At 44.0% G+C, this 21,971-nt stretch overlaps 1 protein-coding gene across 11 annotated transcripts; it reads right to left on the bottom strand.

Annotated features, from left to right (window-relative positions):
* Window positions 1–547: 547 nt before the first annotated feature.
* On the bottom strand, window positions 548–21,594 carry Tpd52l2 (TPD52 like 2). 11 transcript variants are annotated; one of them, XM_036184943.1, is made up of 10 exons: window positions 21,445–21,594; window positions 17,148–17,293; window positions 14,806–14,954; window positions 13,936–13,995; window positions 11,807–11,857; window positions 8,760–8,861; window positions 6,180–6,206; window positions 5,127–5,168; window positions 4,007–4,055; window positions 548–2,209 (listed from the first exon to the last, which is right to left on the bottom strand). In XM_036184943.1, exons 1-10 carry the CDS (start codon window positions 21,461–21,463, stop codon window positions 2,114–2,116), a joined length of 741 nt encoding a protein of 246 aa, XP_036040836.1. In that variant the 5' UTR covers window positions 21,464–21,594; the 3' UTR covers window positions 548–2,113. The 11 variants fall into 11 exon arrangements, with proteins under 11 accessions (XP_036040836.1, XP_036040838.1, XP_036040837.1 ...); XM_036184945.1 differs by having other exon boundaries at window positions 17,148–17,224; XM_036184944.1 differs by lacking the exon at window positions 11,807–11,857.
* Window positions 21,595–21,971: the final 377 nt, after the last annotated feature.

The raw sequence follows: 21,971 nt of genomic DNA, 5'->3' as shown, positions 1-21,971 counted from the left end.
TCTTCTCTCAATGGGGCTTAAGATGCTGGTCTTGGGGTTGGGGATTTAGCTCAGTGGTAGAGCACTTGCCTAGCAAGCGCAAGGCCCAGGGTTCAATCCTCAGCACAAAATAAAAATAAAAATAAAAAAAGATGCTGGTCTTCCCAATGCCCACTTCTGCCAGGAGAGCTCTTGGGTATGACCCAGGCCCACAACAAAGACCCAGAGCCAGTTGGATCTCTGTGAGTTCAAGGCCAGCCTGGTCTACAAAGCAAGTTCCAGGAAAGGTGCAAAACTACAGAGAAACCCGGTCTCGAAAAACCAAAAAAAAAAAAAAAAAAGGTCCCTTTAGTGGAGCCAATCTTGATAATGGACTGCAAGTCCCTTAACTGCATGCCTGGCATGCATCCCTGGTCTCATCCAAAGATGCAGCTTCTATGCAGTTCCCTCCCTTTTATATGTAATTTGTACATGATTGTCTCCTGCCTGCCCCCATTCAAAGCAAAGAACCATGCATTTACTCCCCACTCTTTTGTCATTATTCTCAAAGACACACCAGACTAATGGATGTGGATTTTCCTCCAAAGGAATGCTTTATTGACAAGTTGCTTGTTATTCTTTGTAGGAAGATACAATAGTGACCTGCACTCCTGTAGCATGCCTCCTCACACAACTATTGTTTTTAACCCTGGAAGAAAAAACACCAAGATGTCTTTTCTTCAGCTCCCCAGTTCCTCGCTATTCCTTGCTTTGTGTGGTACAGTATTCAAAGGGTATTCAAGGTACTTGATAATCAAAGGATCTATCACACTGTATCAAAGCAGACACTAAAATGGACAGACCCCCACCTCATCCAAGGAGTGCAGATATGTGCACACAACAAAGTCTTTGCCCTGCTAAGAGCCATTAAGGCACAGTGTTGCCCCTCCCTCCAGACCATACCTCCCAACACTCAGGGCCCTGGCATTGAGAGGATGCAGAATGTGGCAATTGGAGGCAGGAGAAGGGAACTTAGAAAGAAATCTTTGTAGCTCCTGAGAAAAGATGACAGCAGAGTTCTGGCTGAACCAAAACCACATCCCATACCTGACCTGCAGTGTTGGTTCTGCTTCTCATTTATTCTTTGTGTAATAGACAGGCAGGCAGGAACTATGAACCAGAGCCCCACTCACTGTCAGTAAAGCAACACCGTGCAGGGCACATCCCATTAAGATGCCAAAGATTGAGGCTTCTTTCCTTCTCTCAGCCCTCCTGACCCACAGCACAAGAGCCTTGTGGGCCAGAGTGGAAAGCTACAGGGAAATTCTTCAAAAGAACCAAGTTTTGCATACCAGGAGAAAGTGTTAGAGAAATAAAATGCACTAATTGGTACTGGCAGAGTATGAGATGGGCCAGAGATAAAATTCTACATAGTACTCATAACCCATTAAAGAACCCTCATTTATAGGGATATAAAAGACTATAAACAAATAAAGCATAAGGCAATGTAAGGCTTGAATTCAAAGAAATATTTCTCAATAATGAGGCTAAAGTTGTTTTGCCTCACTTTTTTTCTATTTAATTTTTGAAAAGTCCATCACATTTAAAAAATAGTGGATTTGCTTCTGCCAAAGCCAGATTGTTCTCTAAGAATGAAGCAGTTTATGTTTCCTTTCTAAGGTCTCAGAAAATAAAGAACTCTCTCATTCCTCAAATCCATATGAAAAACTGTTACCATGCAATACGACCTAGGTAAGTGTATTCCTTCTGAGCTACGGGGAGGAGGGCAGGCAAGGAAATGATGTTCACTTAATACCCCTGACAGTTCTTTCCTTAGCATTCTGGTGAGACCACCAAAGGTAACATGGGCTCCTGTTCAGTACTCCTTGGGCCCTTCCACCCTGTACACTTCCTGTGGCCCTGGAAAGGATGGCACAGTGATCTGCTTCATCTATGAGCTTTAGTGTAAAACATTATATACAAGACTGTTCTCTAATTCATGCCAAGGCAGCAGCCACATCTGCATGTAGATGGGTATGACTGTCTTCAAAACCAGCTCTTCACTGGCCCTTGCTGGTTGCTCTGTCATGCAGAGTTGCAGCTGTGATGATGAGGGTGTGCTTCTGTATTCTGTGGATGATAAGCTATGACAAGCTTAGAAAGGGGCATGATCCGGTAATGGCTGGTCACCACTTCCAGGTGAGGAAGGGAGGTTATCGATGCCATTCTCTCTGCTACCCACAACCTTAGACTATAGAAAAAAACAGAGAAAGTAAACCTAAGACACAACAGAAAACAGAATAGGTTCAGGGACCATGTTCAAATCCCTACACAGGTATACACAACATGAACACTAGTCAGCAATGAAAAGAAATGAGTCAATGACACACAACAGTCTGTATAGGTTCCCCAAGAATTACACATTGTGGTATTTAGAAAAGCATTCATACTGTGTGGTTCCCCTAGATTGATTATATTTTGTATATTAAGAAACATGTCGCCGGGCAGTGGTGGCACACACCTTTAATCCCAGCACTCAGGAAGCAGAAGCAGGTGGATCTCTGTGAGTCTGAGGCCAGCTGGGCTACCAAGTAAGTTCCAGGAAAAAGGCACAAAGCTACACAGAGAAACCCTGTCTCGAAAAACAAAAAAAAAAAAAAAAAAAGAAAGAAAGAAACATGTATCTGGGGAAGGGAGCTGAAGAAATGGCTCGTTAATCTAGAGCACCTGTTGTTGCTCTTGGAAAGGATTCTGGTTCAGTTCCCAATTCCCACCTAGTAGCTCATAACTGCCTTTTTCTGGCTTCCACAGGACCAGTGCATATACATACTCGCAGGCAAAACACAAAGTAGAGAAATTTTTTTGGAGCTGAGGATCGAACCCAGGGCCTTCCTTGCACTTGCTAGGCAAGCACTCTACCACTGAGCTAAATCCCCAACCCTGAGAAAAGATTTTTTGAGACAGGGTATATTATATATCAATAGCTGTCTTGGAACTCTCTATGTAGACCAGACTGGCCTAGAATACACAGAGATTTACCTGCCTCTACCTCCCAACTGCTGGGATTAAACATTTTGATTATGTGTGCATAGTATGTATGAATGCATGTGCAGATAAGAGGGTGACATTAGATATTTTCCTTAATCATTCCTCATATTATTTACTAAAGCAGATTATCTCACCAAACCCTGAGCTTGGTAACTTGGCTAGTCTAGCTAGCCAGCTTGCCCTGGAGATACCCTGTCTTTTCAACTCCAGAATATTGTGGGATTATAGGCAGCCTACCACACCTACCTGACTTTTTCATGCTAGGGATCTAGGTTCCAGTCGTTGGGCCATCACGAATAGCCTCAGCAGGTAAAGGTTCTTACCAACAAGCATGACCACCTGAGTTTGATCCCTAGGATCCACATGGTAAAAGGAGAGACAAGTTTTCTTCTGATCTCCACATGTGTGCCATGGCATATATATATATGCACTCTCCCCCAAATAAATTTTAAAGAAGAGATAGAACTAAATTTGAGTTCTCACTCTTGTGCTGCAAGTGTTTTATCCACCAAGTCATCTCTACAACCTAAGAGACATTCTTGAAAGGATAAAATTATAGAGATGAGGAACAGATTAGGGGTTGGCAGGGCAAAGGAAGAAGGAAGGTGGGCATGACCGCAGAGGTACTGATAAATTAGAATAGTGACTTAACTGGGTCTGGTGGCATACACCTATAATCCTAGGACTCAGGAGGTAGAGGCAGATAAACTGAGTTCAAGGCAAGCCTGGTCTACAGAGTGAATTCCAGGTCAGCTAGGACTGCTACATAATGAGACCCTGTCTCAAAAAGAAAAAATTAAGAACAAACAAAAACATGCTGTTTTGTGTTCAGAAACTTTACCCAAGTTCTGTAAAAGATGTTATTACTTAAGGAACAATATGAGAAGCTCAAAAGATTTCTATATGAGTTCCTGTAATAACTGAGCCCTCCATAATAAAGAAGTTGATTCAATAGATCATACCCATGCTTCAAGAAAACACACACCCCAGGGATAGTTACCTTTATGGTCCCCACTCGGTCTTCAAATGACTTGAAGGTTGCAGAGTTCCTTTAAAGAGAGAAGGGAGATGTTGGCATGAAGAACTGTATTGTCACCTCACCTTCCTCAAGTCGGAGGACCTAGGGCTAAGATATGTCCAACTCCTAAACTCTCATTATGAAAATGTGACACAGCAGAAAGGAGAACAATGACTGCAGACTCTACACAGGGTCATTTTTGGGTGCTTTCAGGTTGGGTCCAGATATCATTTAAATGTACTGTAAACCCCCGACTACACTGTACAGGATCCTTGCTGCATTCTAAGCAGACCGCCCTGATTAAACTTAGATGCAGCTCAATGGAGTCACCAAGCACTGAAAAAATAAAAGACACCCTTGGATGTCCCCCTTCTAGGAGAGTGAGAATGTGGTCCCTCATGATCACAAATCATGCAGTCAAGTTCCCACATTTTAGGAAATCACTGGAGTCAATACACCTAGAGTATAAGTGAACATCACCCTAAGAAAATCACCTCTTGATCACATTATCGTCTGGGTTTTTGTTTTTGTTTTTGGTATGTGTGTATGTTGGGATTATGAGAAGACCTGGAGCCCTTCAAGTCAAACCACATAAAAGGGAAATCACAGACGGTTTTGGAATAATAGAGGATAGAAAGACAGAGGAGAAAGGTCCTCACATACTAAGACACAACAATCTCCCCAACAAGGATGGTCTTTGCTGAGGCACTATGCTTGGCCAAAGAGGTGAGAAGCAACAGACTAGAGGTCTCTGTTGGGCTCTGAGAAGCAAATCTCCAGAGATCCATCTGTGGAGGTCCCAGGTCCATGTGCCAGCCTCTCTAACCCTCCCTGCTAAAGCCACAGGCATCCAGAGCTAGAGCTTGCAAAGTTAAGTATGGATCATAGGTTCACAGAATGGTTCCCTCTGGAGGCCCAGAAAGAAGTTTCCTTCCCATGAGCTCTTTCTTTCCAGTCTACAAACAGTCTTTAGCTGAAAGAAAGCTGCCAGGAAAATGAAGACATGGATTGGGGGCACACAGAAGTACAAGGTTTTGACTGGTGTTGCTGCCCACCCTCACCCAGAGACAGTTCCAGAGCAATGGGAGTAGGCATACATTACCTCATGGCTGGCATACTTATTGAGTGACGGATGGAGTAGCTGCTGCTTGGAAGCATGGTGGAAGCAGAGAAGGAGGTAAGGATTAGCCCGTGGTGCCAGGTCAGCCCACACTTGCCAGCTTAGCCCACAGGTAAGGAGACAGAACTCTACTAGTACCATCAGAGTAAGCTACTGGCCCTCTCCACAAAATGCCCTCCTCTAGCTCCAAGGGTTACCAATGCTGCCATTGCTGAGCAGTGTGGCACTGACCAAGAAGAGTATTAAAACAGGGAAACGGAAACCGGTAGTGTGCACCTTTAGTCCTACCACTAGAAAGGCAAAGACAAGCTATTTCTGAGTTCTCCTTAGTCTTCAAGACAAGTTCCAGCCCAACCAGGAATACACAGTGAAAATCTGTCTCAAAACAAAAAACCAACAACAAACAAAACAGGGAAATTGTAAGGAGACCTAGGCCTGGAGCTTTTGGGAATATTTGTTCCACAGTCCTCAGAGGCCCACAGCAAGTTGAATGATGTTTTGGAAAAATGTAACATCCAGAGTAAGTTAAGTAAAAATATTTAAAGTCACAGATTGCTCTGATTTGACTTCAGTCCTCCCAATGCCTACTACTAGGATGTGGCAATACTTCAAATGTCAGCATGAAGACTCCTGGAAAAGAGTGTCTAAGGGCTCTCAAATAATAAATTAGACACAACTCAGTCTGGAGCATAGGACTGCTTCTCACAAACAGGGTCTGCACATTATAGGACTGAGAACACAAGGGACAGGGTTGGTATTTCCTCCTATGTGAAAAATGCTTATTTTCAGGCATAAACTTAGGTATGGACATTTGCCATATAATGTTAGGTCAGTCACTTATTGCCTCAGGAACATGCAATCCAATGAGGTCCAGATGAGGACCATGCCTTGTGAGCAAGCAGCTGCCTCCTGGGTACCATCCTGAGGCAAAGGGGGCTTTCCTACTTTTACACAGCAAAGCCTCCCATAGGCATACCAGAGTCCACCCTGCCCTAATACAGGTGTGTCCATAGGTCATGTCCAAGGTCACCTTACCTAAAGGAGTGTGAGAACGGATGAGCCCTGAGAGAGAGCAGCAGGAGAAAAGAAGAAAGACAGCATTATTAAGCAAGGGAGGCCAATGCCATACAAGACCCCAAGCCCTATGTCCCTCTGTTCATATTCTGGAAGGTTAAGTAGGGTTAGCATGTGAAAAAACACTCTGTGAATGCTTCTTTAGTGCTTAAACTGATAGGAATGACAGAATACATAGCCCCATCCTGACTCCACAAAGGCTAATAAGAAAGCATATTTGGCAACCATGTGGTTGATGGCATTGTATTTCTGAGCACTGTTTTTTTTTTGTTTTTTTTTTTTTTTTGGTTTTTCTAGACAGGGTTTCTTTGTGTAGCTTTGCGCCTTTCCTGGAAGGCACTCTGTAGCTCAGGCTAGCCTCAAACTCAGAGATCCACCTGCCTCTGCCTCCCAAGTGCTGGGATTAAAGATGTGCGCCACCACCAACTGGCCTGAGCACTGTTACATGTATAACAATACAAACAACTACAAGTTAAAGGAGAAAAAGCAAAAAGAGGTCTAAAGAAAATACCTGAGACATAAGTAGCCCAGTGAGTAAAGACTTGAGATATGACACAGTGAGCCAGCCAGGCTGGGCCAACACTTCATGTCCATGGAGCACCTTGGATTCTCTGAAAGCTAAACAGTAACCCAAGCACCATAAGATGCCCGACCTATAACATACTAGGGACTAAGCACTAAGGCTCTAGACTGTATCATGGAGGCCAACCTAGAAAATGCATGTCCAAGGCAGCTGCTAGCATAATAGAACATAACTGGCCACTCCTCCACAGTACAATGAAGTCCTCCCCATCTAAATTGCTGCAATCTATGAGCAGAGGCTACTCCCAACACAGTAGAAACCACTGAAGAACTTACTCACCACTCTAGGTTTAAGTAGGTCATTAAGCCTACTTCATACTTCCCTCTTCCTATCCCAAGTCCAGGGTTTATCAGAGGTCCCTGGAGCTCCAATGACATTAGGAATGGTCCACCATAGACAGCAATGTCCATTTATCCCTCCTAAACTCATGCTATTAGCTTCCTGAGCCTAATAGGCATTCTCAAGAAACTATTACCATAATAGACCTGGGCCTCAGACACCACTGTGATTATAAGATGATGGGGCTTTGTTGTGGACCAGACAGATCAGATTTCAACACTATACAAACACCAACAGACACATAGTAAACAAGAAGCCCTTTGGACACAGTGAACACAACCAGCACAACCACCCAACTGGAGAGAACCAGTTTCTCTGACCTTGTTCTGACAGCCCTCCCTGCACTTTGGTTGGCCCACACATGCCAGAGCAGTGAGACCAGACAGCGCTATGCCAGCAGCACTGCCACAGGGACCCTGCTAACTGCCTGCTATGGTCCCAAGACTACATACCATGGGGTCAATAGCAAATCCCAGTTCTCTGAGGAGAAAATAGAAATTTTATTTCTTCTTCAAAAAGGATGAGAAGAAATGAAACAGGATCATGTCTAATGCTCCCAAGATAGGCAGGCCACATAAAACAGCTCAATCAAGATAGCTAAACATAGCCAGGTGGTGGTGCTACATGCCTTTAATCCCAGCACTCCAGAGGCCGAGGCAGGCAGATCTCTGTAAGTTCAAGGCCAGCCTGGTCTACAGAGCAAATAACAGGACACCAAGGTCTACACAAAGAAATCCTACCTCAAAAGAAAAAAAAAAAAAAAAGATAGCTAAACAGGCTAGGCATGGTATCCACGCCTTCAATACACTAATACTCAGGAGGTAGAGGCAGGTGGATCTCTGGATTTGAGACTAGCCTGATCCACAAAGTGAGTTCAAGGTCCATTAATTATACATAGTGAGACTGACTCAAAAAAAAAAAAAAAAAGATGGCTCAGAGCCATTTCCATCAACACCAAGGGCTGCCCACCCTTATCAGATTTCTACCCAGAATGATGCTCTGAACAGACTAAAAAAGGAGTAAAAGCTGAGTGTGGTACCTCATGCCTATAATCCCTGATTTGGAAAGCTGATGTAGTAGAATTACCATGAGTTCAAGACCAGCTTGGATTGCAGAGTAAAAAACTATCTCAAAAGGACAACAAAAATGTAAACACACACACACACACACACACACACACACACACACACACACACACACACACGGAGAGAGAGAACACCTGTAATGATCAAGCAACCTACTTTTCAGGAAGAACACAATGGTAGTTCCTGGGAGCTGGCCAGATTATTAGTGGCATAATCAGCAACTACCTACCACTAAACATATCACCTCAAGAAACCCCAAGCTGATCATAAAGACAACATATGACCTGCCTTAATGTACACCCAATCCCATCATGACTCCCAATTCCTAGGCTACATCACTGCTTTGCAAAAGAGCTGCAGGGAAAAAGAGACTAGTGACCTTTCTTTCCAAGAAATATATAAATGGCCAAAGACGGACAACAGGAGCCAGAGGAATTCTCATAAAGGTCTACAGTACATTGGTCCAGGTTATCATGGGTGTTCCTATGTTATATGTCTGAACCCTTAACTTGAAGCAGGTTTCTAACTGCTTACCTCATGTCTCCGAGTTTCCTACTGATGGCAGAGCCCATGGTGGATAAGGCAGCAGATGTCTTCTGTCCTGCTTGTGAAAGGGTTTCTTGAGTCTTCTTGTAGCTGGAGAAAAGACACACCACTTAGACTAACTAAACAGCAAGAGCAGCAGCAGTCCATCACCAAAGAAACAAAGTGTGTAGAGAACGCCCATGGGAAAAGCAGAGAGGAGTTGAGCAGGTGGTAAACACTCACTAGGTGGTGGTGGCATGCTCCCTAGGTCCCTACAATGCTGATCTACTCCAGTTCATCTAAACCTGACCTAAGACTTTACCATGCTTCTGTTTTCTTATGATACTTCTGACTGCTCAGGAAGCTAAAACCTGCTAACTACAAAGAAAACAGACCACAGACATGCTGGGTCTGGCAGCACACGTGGGAAGAAAGGCCAAGAAAGGTCTCAGCTTCTGATCAAGTCAATTGAAGTTCAAAGTTTCTCCTTCCAATTCCCACATAAGACAGTCTTCTGAGACAAGAAAGCACAAGCTGAAGAACATCCATGAAGGATGTCCCCAATGTGGGTTAGCACCTGTACAGTGCCTTCATTACACTGAAGAGCCCTTAGATTTCCAGCACTTTCTAGATAATATCCTTCTAGAACATAAACATCCCTTTTTCTCATGTTCCCTCTATAGTACATGGGCAGCATTGGCCCACAACAAAGACCACCAGTCCTATCTCCTCCCATTCCCTTTATTGCTTATCCACATATATACACATTATACCAAGATATGGCTCTATAACCTTAACATCAATGGGATGAATGTAATAATGGGCAGAGATACTATGGAGTCCATCATAGGAATCTTGCTTCCCTGTTGGCTTTGCTACCACAAAAAAAGGCGGCAGTTTTGAAAACAACCAAGATCATAACCAAATAACCAAATGCCTCATTCAAAACTTTTAGGTCAAGCTCCTCACTGGATGAAGCTGTGGAACTTGAAGCTAAACCAGGAATAGATGGAGACTCATGAGGCTGCTTAGTATCACCAGGGTAACCTAAAGCACTTCTTTCTCTCCGGCACATCTGGCAAAGCTTGAAGTGGGGTATCAGTAACTGGCTTTCCAAGCCCTTCCTGCCCCTACCTCCTATAGGAGGTCTGGTAAAAGCACCTGCCAGTCCATAGGATAAAGACAGGTCTGGTAACCCACAAGGGCCCTGCAGCCTCCTCCTGAGTCTACCCAAGCCCAAGGTACACAGTACTTTCCTACTAAAGCCAGGGAAGCAAGATTCCTATAAGAAGTACACTTCACGGGGCTGGAGAGATGGCTCAGAGGTTAAGAGCACTGACTGTTCTTCCAGAGGTCCTGAGTTCAATTCCCAGCAACCACATGGTGGCACCCTCTTCTGGCCTGCAGGCATATATGCAGACAGAACACTGTATATATAATAAATAAATAAATCTTTAAAAAAAAAAAAAGTACACTTCACTGAAAACAAAGTGTTTCTTTAAAACATCAAGTTCAAGGTAACTAAGGTCTGCATTTATTTGCAGAAATATAAATTCAAGATAACTAGTACCTACAAAAAGGAGAGAGGGGAAGAGAGAGAGAAGTAAAATAAACATATTCTAGCCAGTCAGTCATGGTAGCACACGCCTATAATCCAGCGCGTGGGAGGCCAAAGCAGGAGATGCAAAGTCTGAAGCCAGACTGAACTCCATAGCAAGACCTTATTTCAAAAAGGGAGGTGAAAGAGAGGAAGAAAGGAAGGAAGGTCATAAAGTCATCACTTAGGTCCATAGGCTCCAGTGCTGCAGGCTAACTGTGACAGCCTCATATACCCAGTATGACAAGCATACTCGTTGGCAACCTGGGAATCACTACATGACACTACAGGGGAAGCTAAGCTCAGAAAGTGGTAACTGAAAAGCAGAGATAGCTAGCTAGTAGAGAGCACTGTGCTGTGCTTCCCTAGACAGCTCCTCTTTGAGACTTAGACCTCTTAGAACAGTGGTTCTCAACCTGTGGGTCAAGACTCCTTTGGGGGTCAAGGGCCTTTTCACAAGACAGATATTCTGTATATCAGATATTCACATTTTACAATTCATAACAGTAGCAAAATTATAGTGATGAAATAGCAACAAAAATAATTTTATGGTTGGGGGTCACCAGCATTAGGAAGGTTGAGAGCCACACGGTCTTAGAAGAACCTAGAACAGGCAGGGTATCTGTCAGCAATTGTGGACGTGCTTTCCATGCCCTTTCAGAATATTCCTTTTGAGGCTAACCTTACTTTCTTCTTAGGCTTTCCAGAGGATACAGCTCCCTGTCCATAGTAACTAATTCTCATAATACCCACACTTGGGCAACCTTGTTAGTATGCAAAGCTAAAAGCAGGGGCTTCTCTGTCATCTTACCCTGATTGACACTAACTCTGTTATTAACTGTAGCCCAAAGAACTCAAAGTAAAACATGAACCAACTGGTAACTACAGAGTTTATGTGGTACATTCAACACTGTTGTTCTAGTTATAACTACCTAAAAAAGAATGAAATAGGGTTTCATGACCCACAGAACATGGATGCTCCTTTATACACACAAAAAAAAGGAAAGCAAGCCCCACCCCCACAGCATCTCAACTGTGTTAAGTGCAGTACAACTCCCAGGACTATAAAATGCTGTGGAATAATTCTTTTGTACACTGTAAAGATTTGTTACTCAAATTGGTTTAATAAAATGCTGATTGGCCAGTAGCCAGACACAAAGGGTAGGCAGGGTGACCCCACTAGGAGAATTCTGGGGAGAGGAAGGGCGGAGTCAAGGAGTCACCAGACAGATGCAGAAGAAGCAAGATGAGAATGCTATTTTGAGAAAAGGTAGCAAGCCACGTGGCTAACTATGGGTTAATTTAAGTATAAGAGCCAGTTAGTAATAAGCCTGAGCTATCAGCTGATCATTAATAAGTAATATTAAGCCTCCAAGTCAATTATTTGGTAAGCAGTTACGGGGTATTTGGGAACAGGCAAGCTGGAGAGAAACTTCCACCTACAGACAGACACTCATACCTAATGAATCCCATGTTCCAGTTCTCCAGCATGTTACTGGCTGAAAGGAAACTAAAACACATGGATTAAGAAAGTCAGGAAGCTTGTACATATGGCCTTCCTCTGTGAAACCACTAGGCAGAGTCAATCCTGCCAGCAGTCTAGCTCCTGAATTCTAATCAAGATAGGCACTAACCAGGCAAAGGAAATCAGAGCAAGTGGTATCTTCAGTCCTATTCCCAATACCCTGGTTTCTCAATGCAGAATACATCCAGATTAGGAATCACTGCTGACAGCTCTTCCCCCAAAAGATGGGACAAAAGCTGGGAAGAAGGTCTCTGCCACCGGAAGTGACTGGAATGGGGTGTTCCATAAGCTACACTTCCACACAAAGCCATAGATTTCTCTGGGAGATAGCAGAATCCCAAGTATTTCATGAGACCTCTGTGAAAAAAGATTCAAGATGGCACCCGAGTCAGCTCTTTGGCAATTTCTCAAACACAATGAATGCACATTTCTCCCAAGACTATCTGCTGGGGGAATGTCTTTTCTGTACGCTGTGAATATATGTTGTTTCCATTGGTTAATAAATAAGCTGCTTTGGCCTATGGCAAGGCAGCTTAGAGGCAGGCGGGAAATCCAAGAAGAGAGACAGGAAAGAGAAAGGCAGAGTTGGGAGAGATGCCAGCTGCCACCGTGGAAAAAGCAGCAAAATGCCAGCAAAGATGCCAGTAGACTGGTAATGCCACAGCCACGTGGCAACCCATTAATAGAAATGGGTTAAATTATAAGAGCTAGGGGCTGGAGAGATGGCTCAGCGGTTAAGAGCACTGGCTGCTCTTCCAGAGTTCCTGAGTTTAATTCCCAGCACCCACATGGTTCACAGCCATCTGTAATAAGATCTGATGCCCTCTTCTGGCATGCAAGCATACATGCAGGCAGAACACTGTGTACATAATAATAAAATACTCTTTAAAAAAAATTGTAAGAGCTAGCTAGCAAGAAGCCCGTCATAGGCCATGCAATTAGTAATTAATATTAAGCTTCTGAATGATTATTTTATAAGTGGCTCTGGGACCACGGGGCTGGGCAGGACCTGAGAAACTTATGGATACCATTATCTTCATGTTGAATCTGCATTATGAGCCTATCTAGGGCAGCACAGACGACAGTGTCTTTACCTAGGGAATATATGCTTCTAGCAAACTCATTGTCTAATGCAGTCCTAAGTGCTCATAGGAAAGCTAAGGTGCTGAACCAAAACAAACCAGAGCTTTCTATACCTGACTGCTTCCTATATGACCCTAACGCCCTACATGCACAGGGAACAAAGGTGATCTCTAGGTATTTAAGATAAATAAGCTCAGCAGAATTTCCTTCAGTCCATGCATGGGAGGACTTCTCCCCTAAGCTTTATAGTAACCATGTCATTTCCTTCTAAAAGCTGACTATTCTCTGGCAGTCAAATCTTGCCAGAAACCATCTCCTCAAGTCTGATTAAATCAGGCATCAACACAGCAAAGGACAAAGATATTATAAGCAGACTATTACATGGTAAATGACATGCAATTACCTAGATTAAGGATCCCAAGACAACAGAAGTCACTATAGTTTTGACAGACATACAGGATGATCTACAAGTAATTCATGCTTTACTGACATTTTATGTGGCTGACAGTATAGCACCTCCAGACCACAGAACTTCATGAACCCACCAACATGTGCCACCATTATTCCTACCCCAACCCAAGAATCTCTCATACACCAACAGCTGGAGCTGAATCTGAGGGTAGAAGACAGGAAGAAATCAAGTACAAAAATCCACCACCACCACCAGGTCAGATGGCATCAACAACTATGTCACTGCCACAAGTAAGGGTGTATTTACTATTCAGAGACACTGCCCACTCAGTTCAGGAACGATATATAATCAGGCAGAGGGCTTTAAGCATGATCTGGTGACTGAGTGGATTTCTCTAACTACTGTAGTCTATCCTTCTGATATTTAAAGCATACTTTTATTTATAGTTGGGAAGAGAACGGCAGCCAGCAAGCACTGAAAGACAGTTTGTGCCAAGGATGCACAGCTTCCCTGCCCCAGGGAGACAGAGAGAAGAGTGAGGAAGGACACTGACAATATGGGCACTCACAGGTCAGACTGGGTCACTTTCTCATTCCACTCTCCAAGTTTCTCAGACGTTTTCACATAGCTAAAAACAGAAAGTCTGTGATGAATACCTGGAATGATTTAAACCTGGGCTTCAGGCTGCAGGTAAGACTTCAGAGAAGACAGAAACACCACCTGGCAAGACCCCTGGTCTGCAGCCCACCCAAAGAGTCCAGTGCCACTACCATAGCTGTGTAGGCCCAGGTCTAGCTAGGAGGACTATACAGGACAGAGATGACCACACCCTTTCCCAAACACAACACAGGAGCACCTGGTCTTTTATTAGAAGACTCCTGAGAAGGGGCCCATGGCCCCTGCATGGACATTTACCATGAGTCTGGACTCAAAGTCCCCAACATCCTAGTACAGAAACATGGGATTTCTATAGGTGAAATTTAAAAAATATGATTCAATTTTTGCTTCTTTAGTAAAAAGCTTCTGGAGACATCCCCCAAAGGAATGTTGTAACAAAGGAGAAATATGGACACTAACATGGCAAACTCTAACCAAATTTTGACAGCTCAGTCACATGTAAGACTAGTACCCACTTCTACAGACCAGAAAAGTTACTCTAAGGACCTCACTGGTGCTCTGACCAATTTGGACCCAGCAGAAACACTTTCTACTTGGACACCTAGCTAAGTCCATCCACTTTTTTTCAAACACATGCAGATTTCATGCTCTGAGTAAACACAGGCACAGTCCCTAAGAACTCAAATCTTCTGGTTACCTATTCCCAGCAGCCTCATTTAATACTGATTGTTGAAAGCATCTCATTTCCCGAAAAAGGCATACCCCAGTGAACACTTTCTTAGCCAAAGGAACATGGGACCACCATGGGACTGGTACCTACGCAGTAGAGACCTGCACATCATGCCAGCTCCTAGACAGGTTCTGCTTCAGCTCCCCTAAAGTAGAGAGGCCCAGCCTCCTTTTCAGCTCTCCACAGTGCCTCTCTTTGGCTGCCAGGACCTGGCGTAGAGTGACAATTTCTTCTTCCACCTGTAAAAGAAGCAGGGCTGGGGATATAGCTCAGTTGGTAGAATGCTTGCCTTGCATATATGAGGCCCTGAATTAGAACCCCAGCACCACAAAAAATAAAATAAAAATGCAGTTGACATGAGAGGCTGTCAAACAAAGGTTTTCTAGTGAGATCTGAGCTTGCTTTACACAACAAGGCTGCATTAAGGGATGGCTTGACCACATGCATGGTCACCAAGTGTTTGGGATGGTCTGCACTTGGCTGTGCTGGGGAGAGGTCTTTTGCTCCACCCCTTGGCATTCCTTTAAAAGCCCTTTAGTAGAGACAGAAGGGGCTGGTGGGTTTTGACCCAGGCCCTCCCCAGGCTATCCTGTGTTTCTATCTGTCTCTCTCCTCTGTACTTCTATCTAAATCTCTTATCCCTCACTCCTCAAGAGTCCTTGGAGTAAATAGATGTGGGAGCTGGTCCCCCCACAAGAGGCTATGACTACTACAGGAAGTGACCAAGAAACATCCTTACCCATGTCATAATGAGACTTTCTAAAGAAATTTTTACTTACAGAAACAGTTTGTCTTAAAAATAGCATCCACAATGGCAGCTATTCTGCTTTTATCTGGCATCCGCACCCCAACTTCTGGAAAACTAACCCTACACTAGTCAGTAGTTCTCTAGTACTGCCAACCACTTCTCCCATTTCCCTGAAGTCTTGGGACAACCAAGCGAGTGCTATCAGAGCTCTTCTATGAGAATGGACATGAGTGTTAGGACGCAAGTTCCTCTTCCAATGGGTTCTGGGGCTGGCTTAGACATAGCAACTGAATCTGCTAGAAGTAAAGACCCACAGAGGAGTCCCCTATACAGTAAAAAGGAAGCAGAATTGACAGAGAAACAGAGACTTAGGTGTGAGAGAAATGTTTCTAATGGCAATTGTTGTTGTTGCAGAGACCAGCTCTAAGCCTTAGTGAAAGCCAGTTACTTTCCCTCTCTGTCTCTCTGTCTCTGTCTCTCTCTGTCTCTCTGTCTCTCTCTCTCTCTCTCTCTTTCTGGTTTGGAGACAGGGTTTCTTTGTGTAGCCCTGGCCTTCAGAAATCAATCTGTAGTCCAGGCTGGCCTTGAACTCAGAGGTCCACCAGCCTCTGCCTCCTGAGTGCTGGGATTAAAGTCGTGTGCCACCACCACCTGCCTCTCTTTTGTTCTTACAGCAGTTTCAGTTTAAAAGAAAGATTTGGGGGTGTGGGAGAGTTTGAGACAGGGTTTCTCTGTGTAACAGTCCTAGCTATCCTGGAATTCAATTTGTAGACCAGGCTCACCTCAAACTCACAGAGGTCTACCTGTCTCTGCCTCCCAAGTGCTGGGGGATTAAAGGTGTATGCCACTTTGATAATAAGGACCTGAACTTTTAAAGGAAAAGTGACTTCTAAAAAGAACAATTTTGAAGCTTTTCCACTACAGAATGTGTTCCCAATATTTTTAGTCCCAGTATAAATAGCTACACTGAAAAAGAATTCCTTTTCAGTCAGGCATGGGAGTACAGTCCTATAGATAGTCCCAGGAGACAATTGCTTGACTCCATATGGGGGTAAGACTCCTTATCAAAAAGATAATAAAAAGACAAAAGAGCTGGGTGGTGGTGGGACACACCTTTAATCCCAGTACTCGGAGGCTAGGCTGTCGGATTTCTGTGAGTTCCAGGACAACCTAGTCTACAGAAGGAGTTCCAGTACAATCAAAGTTGTTAAATAGAAAACTCTGTCTTGAAAAAAAAAAAAGAAAGAGGAAAAAAAGAAACAAAAGTAAACATGGTGCCACTTGGAAGACAGAGAGAAGCAGGAGGATTATGAAGTAGAGGTCAACCCAAAACAAACTAAAACTAAAAAGATCCAGTCGACACAGATTCATGAGGTCCTAAAAATGACTTTCAAGTGTTAATACCAGCAAACAGCATACTTGGAGACATTACTGTGTAGACGTCATCTTCATGGGGCACCTAGTATTTACAGATAGAGGTGGTAAGATGAAATCAGGTCCTGCCTCTTCCAACAGATGATAAGTCAACACTTTAGAAGTAGGCACATACAAAGAGATAACCCAGTAGACACAGAAGGCAGGTAATGCCCCAACAACAGCTCTGTCACGGGATAAAGTGTTCTACTCTCTGCATAACCCAAAAGGACTCACAATTACCCCACAACAGGAAATAAAACCAAGACACCTTAGCAAGCTCAGCCCGAAGCTCTTCTTCCTCCACCTCTGTCAGGCCCTCTACAGCTGGAGTTTGGGGGGCCACACCTGGATCAACAGGGACATCAGTCAGGAAATCAGACAGCACACCTTTGTTAGGAGAATTCAAGTTGATATCTGTCAGAGACAAAAATAAAGTCAAAAAGTGTCAAGTAAGTTGTAACTCTAATTAGGAAAGAAGCAAGAATGGAAGGAAATAAGTGGCCAAAAGAAGGCTGGAGAACACTGGAAACTAGAAATACCCTAAAAGCCTATGATGATGATCTGGGCATTGGATGGAGAACAGCTACTTCTTGTGCACCTGAGATGCAAACCCAATACCACCTGTGCTGCTAGAATACAAGAAACACTAGCTAAAGCAGCCAAACCATAGGTTCTGGTTTCCCTTTGGAAATATTATCTTCTAAAGCAGGAAACCCTACTTCAAAGAAAGCAGTCCAATCTAATAAATCTTCTAATTTTTTTTCCCCTCTTGGAGTGAAGGAAGTAAATATATCAAGCATTACTTTCCATTCAACTCAGGGAATGCTAAAGATTACTTACATGGATTATATGCTAGTTATCAAACCCCAATAAGAAATCAGCAAAACAAAAATCACCTTTAATCCCACCCCTGATCCTCTGAACCTCTGACAGGAGACTGCCATATGAAAAAGGATAGAAGTACATTCTTCCACACACTACAATACTAGATCCACTTCCAATTCCTACAGTCACCAGTTTTTCTTCACATTAGGCACATCTTCCTTTCTGCACAAATATCTTAGCAGGTACCACATAAAGAAAGCCATTCTTACAAGCATGGTGGCTCACATCTCTAATCCTAGCACTCAGGAGGGAGAGAGGCAGGCCAACCTGGTCTAAAACATAAAATAGAAAGGAAAACATCTTTTTTTTTTTTTTTTTTTTTTTTTTTTTTTTGGTTTTTCAAGACAGGGTTTCCCTGTGTAGCTTTGCGCCTTTCCTGGAACTCACTTGGTAGCCCAGGCTGGCCTTGAACTCACAGAGCCTGGCTCTGCCTCCCGAGTGCTGAGATTAAAAGATTAAAGGCGTGTGCCACCACCAACATCTTTAATCACATAAAAGTTTGTCAACTAAACAAATTCTAAAATCTCCTAAATATAAATTGAAAACACTAAAAAGCCAGATGTTCTACTCAACAGTAGCTGGAAACATGTTTTTAAAGACTTTTTTTTTTTTTTAATCTTTTGGTTTTTTTACAGGAAGTTTTGCTCTGTAGCCCTGGCTGTCCTGGAACTCATTTTGTAGACCAGACTGGCCTCAAAGATCCATCTGCCTCTGCTTCCCTAATACTGGGATTAAAGTAATGAGCCACCATGCCTAATTGTATTTTTTTTTTTTTTAAGTAACTGACTTTGTTTTGTTTCTGGCAAGCAACTTTTGAAATTTTATTTATTTATGGGACAGGAGAGATTGCTCAGTGACTAAGAGCACTTGCTGCTCTTCCAGAAGACCTTAGTTTAAGTTCCAGCACCCACATAGTAGCTCATAACCTCCTGTCACTTCACTTCCCAGGGTCCAATGTCCTCTTCTGACCTCACTGGCACCAGGCACACAAGGTACCATGTGAACCCTGGGCATCAAATTCAGGCAAGCACTTTATCTTGTCAGTTCATCACTTGAATTTTTAATTTATTTTATTTTATTTGTGTTTTTGCCTGTATGTATGTCTGTGTGAGGATGTTAGATCTTGGAGTTACATATAATTGTGAGCTGCCATGTAGGTGCTGGGAACTGAACTTGAGTCCTTTGGAAGAGGAGTCAGGCTCTTAACTGCTGAGCCATCATCTCTCCAGCTCCTCATGACTTGAAATTTTAACTGAGATCTTTTTTCTTTTCATTTCCTTTCTTTTTCTGGTTTTTCAAAACAGGGTTTCTCTATGTAGTTTTGGTGTAGATCCACCTGCCTCTGCCTCCCAAATGCTGGGATTAAAGATATACGTCACCACTGCCCGGCTTAACAGATCTTTTAACTGAGAGTTTATTTCATCATCTGTATTCATTATGCTGAAATCTACTCAAACTAAGTACCTCAAAAATCTCTACAATTATAGGGCTGGAGAGTGTTTTCTGTTGTTCCAGGGTATTGTATTTAGGATTTCTATTACTGTGATAAAACACCATGACTGCCGGGCAGTGGTGGTGGTGCACACCTTTAATCCCAGCACTTGGGAGGAAGAGCCAGGTGAATCTCTGTGAGTTCAAGGCCAGCCTGGTCTACAGAGCAAGATCCAGGACAGGCACCAAAACTACACAGAGAAACCATCTCGAAAAACAAACAAACAAACACCACGACCAAAAGCAACTTTAGGAGGATTAAGGGTTACTTTACTTACATATCACACAGTCCATTATCAAAGGAAGTCAGGGAAAGATCCTGGAGGCAGGAGCTGATGCAGAGGCTATGGAGGAATGCTGCTTTTACTGACTTGTTTAGCCTGCTTTCTGGTATTATCAAAACCACTTGCACAGGGAGGCCAGTGATCTGGGTCTTCCTACATCAATCAATCAAGAAAATGCCCTACAGACTTGCCTACAGGTCAATCCTATGAATGTATTTTCTCAATTAAAATTTCTTCTTCCCACCAGACAATGGTGGCACATGCCTTTAATCCCAGCACTTAGGAGGCAGTCAGGTGGATCTCTGTGAGTTTGAGGCCAGCCTGGTTTGAGGCCAGGACAGCAAGAGATACACAAAGAAACCCTGTCTGGAAAAACAAACAAAACCCAAAAGATTCCTTCTCATATGACTCTAACTTGTGTCAGGTTGGTATAAAAACTAGCTAGCACACAAAAGAACCGAGTTTTAGGTAAACCTGGGTGGGAAATGGGCTGTGTTTACTATCTGTTGAAGATTCCAGTGACTTCAAATTTGTCCTCTCTTCCTCTCAGCCTCTCCTCTTTCCTTTCTTTATTTTTTATTGTGGTGCCAGGCTAGAACCACTGCCTCACACCTACTAAGGAAAGGCTTTTACTGTTGTGTAAATAGCTTCCTCTGAAAATGGAAAGATTCCATCCTGCAGGGAAAGCTCCTTAAGCAGAAAGGCAAACCACTCAAAACAGCTTCAGGAAATCCCTGAAACTAACTAGATTCACTAAGGTTATCCCTGCCACAATGAACAATAAAAGCGGAAAGTCCCTCAGAGACAAGTGAAATTGAGTTGCAAAGAAGACTCTCAGAGGAGAAAGGTTGCAAAGACTCTTGAGACCAGAACAGCTGCCTGGAAGAAGCAGAAATCAGGCCAAACCTGGAAAAGGTTTAGACCAACTGAAGCTCCTGTAAAGGACACTCTGCATAAGAACTTTCAAAGTTCAATGAATTTGCAAATACTCATCAAAGTAGAAAAACATCCAGAATGTCTAGAATGGTAAGAACTTAGAAATTCTGCCGGGGGTGGGGACACTCGCCTTTAATCCCAGCACTTGGGAGGCAGAGGCAGTCTAGTCTACAGAGCAAGTTCCAGGACAGTCGGGGAAACACAGAAAAACCCTGTCTCAACGCCCCTCCCCCCAAAAAAAAGAAACCCCAGAAATTATAATGCTTAGGTAATGTGTCAGTGCAGGTCAAACGGTAAGAAAGCTTTTTGAGTTTAGCTAGCGTAATTAAGTAAGCATTCCCACTTGTACCACCGTCTCAAGATTTTAATCTCCTGAGCCTGAGCCACACTTCTCCGTGGCAACCTCATACTGGTCTCCGGTGTCTGTTTTAGCAACAGATCTGTTCTGGGTGTGCCCCTGACTCACTCTACCCTTCTCCCATGAGGCAACCTCCTAAGTAGGTTAGGTTACAGCGGCGTTACCACCCAAGAGGCGCTGCTCTAAACATAAGGATAGTTGCATCGCCCCTTCCTTGTAAAGAGCCACCCACAACGCCTCGGCTGGAGTCCAGCACCAGATGGGGTATTTATTCCCAAGGGCCCAGCGAAGATAGAGAGCCGCAGAAACAGCAAGTGGCGGACAGATAGTGAACCGCATAAGGAGAAATGTCTGGAGTTATGAAACTCTAGGAACCGAGAAGGCTCCGAGGAACGCCGCTTCAGAGCGATCCCAGGGGAGGCTCAGGTGCCGTGGCAAGGCAGTAACAGAACACACACCACGGCCATCAGTAGCCTTGAGGTCAAGCGGCTGTAGGCCGAAGAGAGGACGTGAATCGGACCGGCAGAGACTGAGAGGACTAGTGGGTGGGGATGGGGAGCCCGAGTCGCGACTACCGGAATGCGATGCAGCCCCTGACCATTTGTGGGTACCTTGGCTGGCGGAGTCCATATTCAGGTGACAGCTGAGCCGTAGCTGGCCTCGGAGCAAGGATCGCAGGCACTAGAGGAGCCAAGCACCAAGTACTGGAAGCTGGCAGCCGCGTACACGCGAGCCAGTGGAACTGTCGGGCCGCAGCAGTATTACGTAATCAGCGACGCGCCGCCTTACTTCCGCTTGGATTTGTGCTCCGCCTTCTTGCCGGCCCCCGCTCAAGTGGTGTCCAATGAGAACGTCCTCTGGCCCTACGTAAGACTAATCCTTCAATTTTATAGCTCCCAACTAAACGAAGAGGGAAGTAATTCCCCCTGCTGGTTCCACCGGTAAGATTGCTAGGTGAAAAGGCCAGAGCAGTCGAAGCTCGAGGGACGGTTTGGTTTGTGTCTCAGTGCGCTGATCCCATCATACCCTCGACTGCTCACGAGCTCCTCGACCGCGCACCTCGGCGGGTCAAACTCAGGCCTGTGCATCCTCCAGCCCCCAATCAACCTCTCCTCGCCTCCGGTAAATTATTTTGGTT

This window comes from Onychomys torridus, chromosome 4 (assembly GCF_903995425.1).
Source record: "Onychomys torridus chromosome 4, mOncTor1.1, whole genome shotgun sequence".
NCBI classification, from domain to species: Eukaryota; Metazoa; Chordata; class Mammalia; order Rodentia; family Cricetidae; genus Onychomys; species Onychomys torridus.
Note: the sequence above shows the minus strand (reverse complement) of the source record. Positions and strands in the feature narration are given on the sequence as shown.

Bases quoted from the DNA above. Each gene is read 5' to 3' on its own strand.
- Tpd52l2 (XM_036184943.1), bottom strand. The intron at 5,169-6,179 runs GTAAGGTGACCT...GCTTCCAAGCAG, and splicing joins CCGTTCTCACACTCCTTTAG to CAGCTACTCCATCCGTCACT. The intron at 2,210-4,006 runs GTAACTATCCCT...TTTTTTCTATAG, and splicing joins ACCGAGTGGGGACCATAAAG to TCTAAGGTTGTGGGTAGCAG.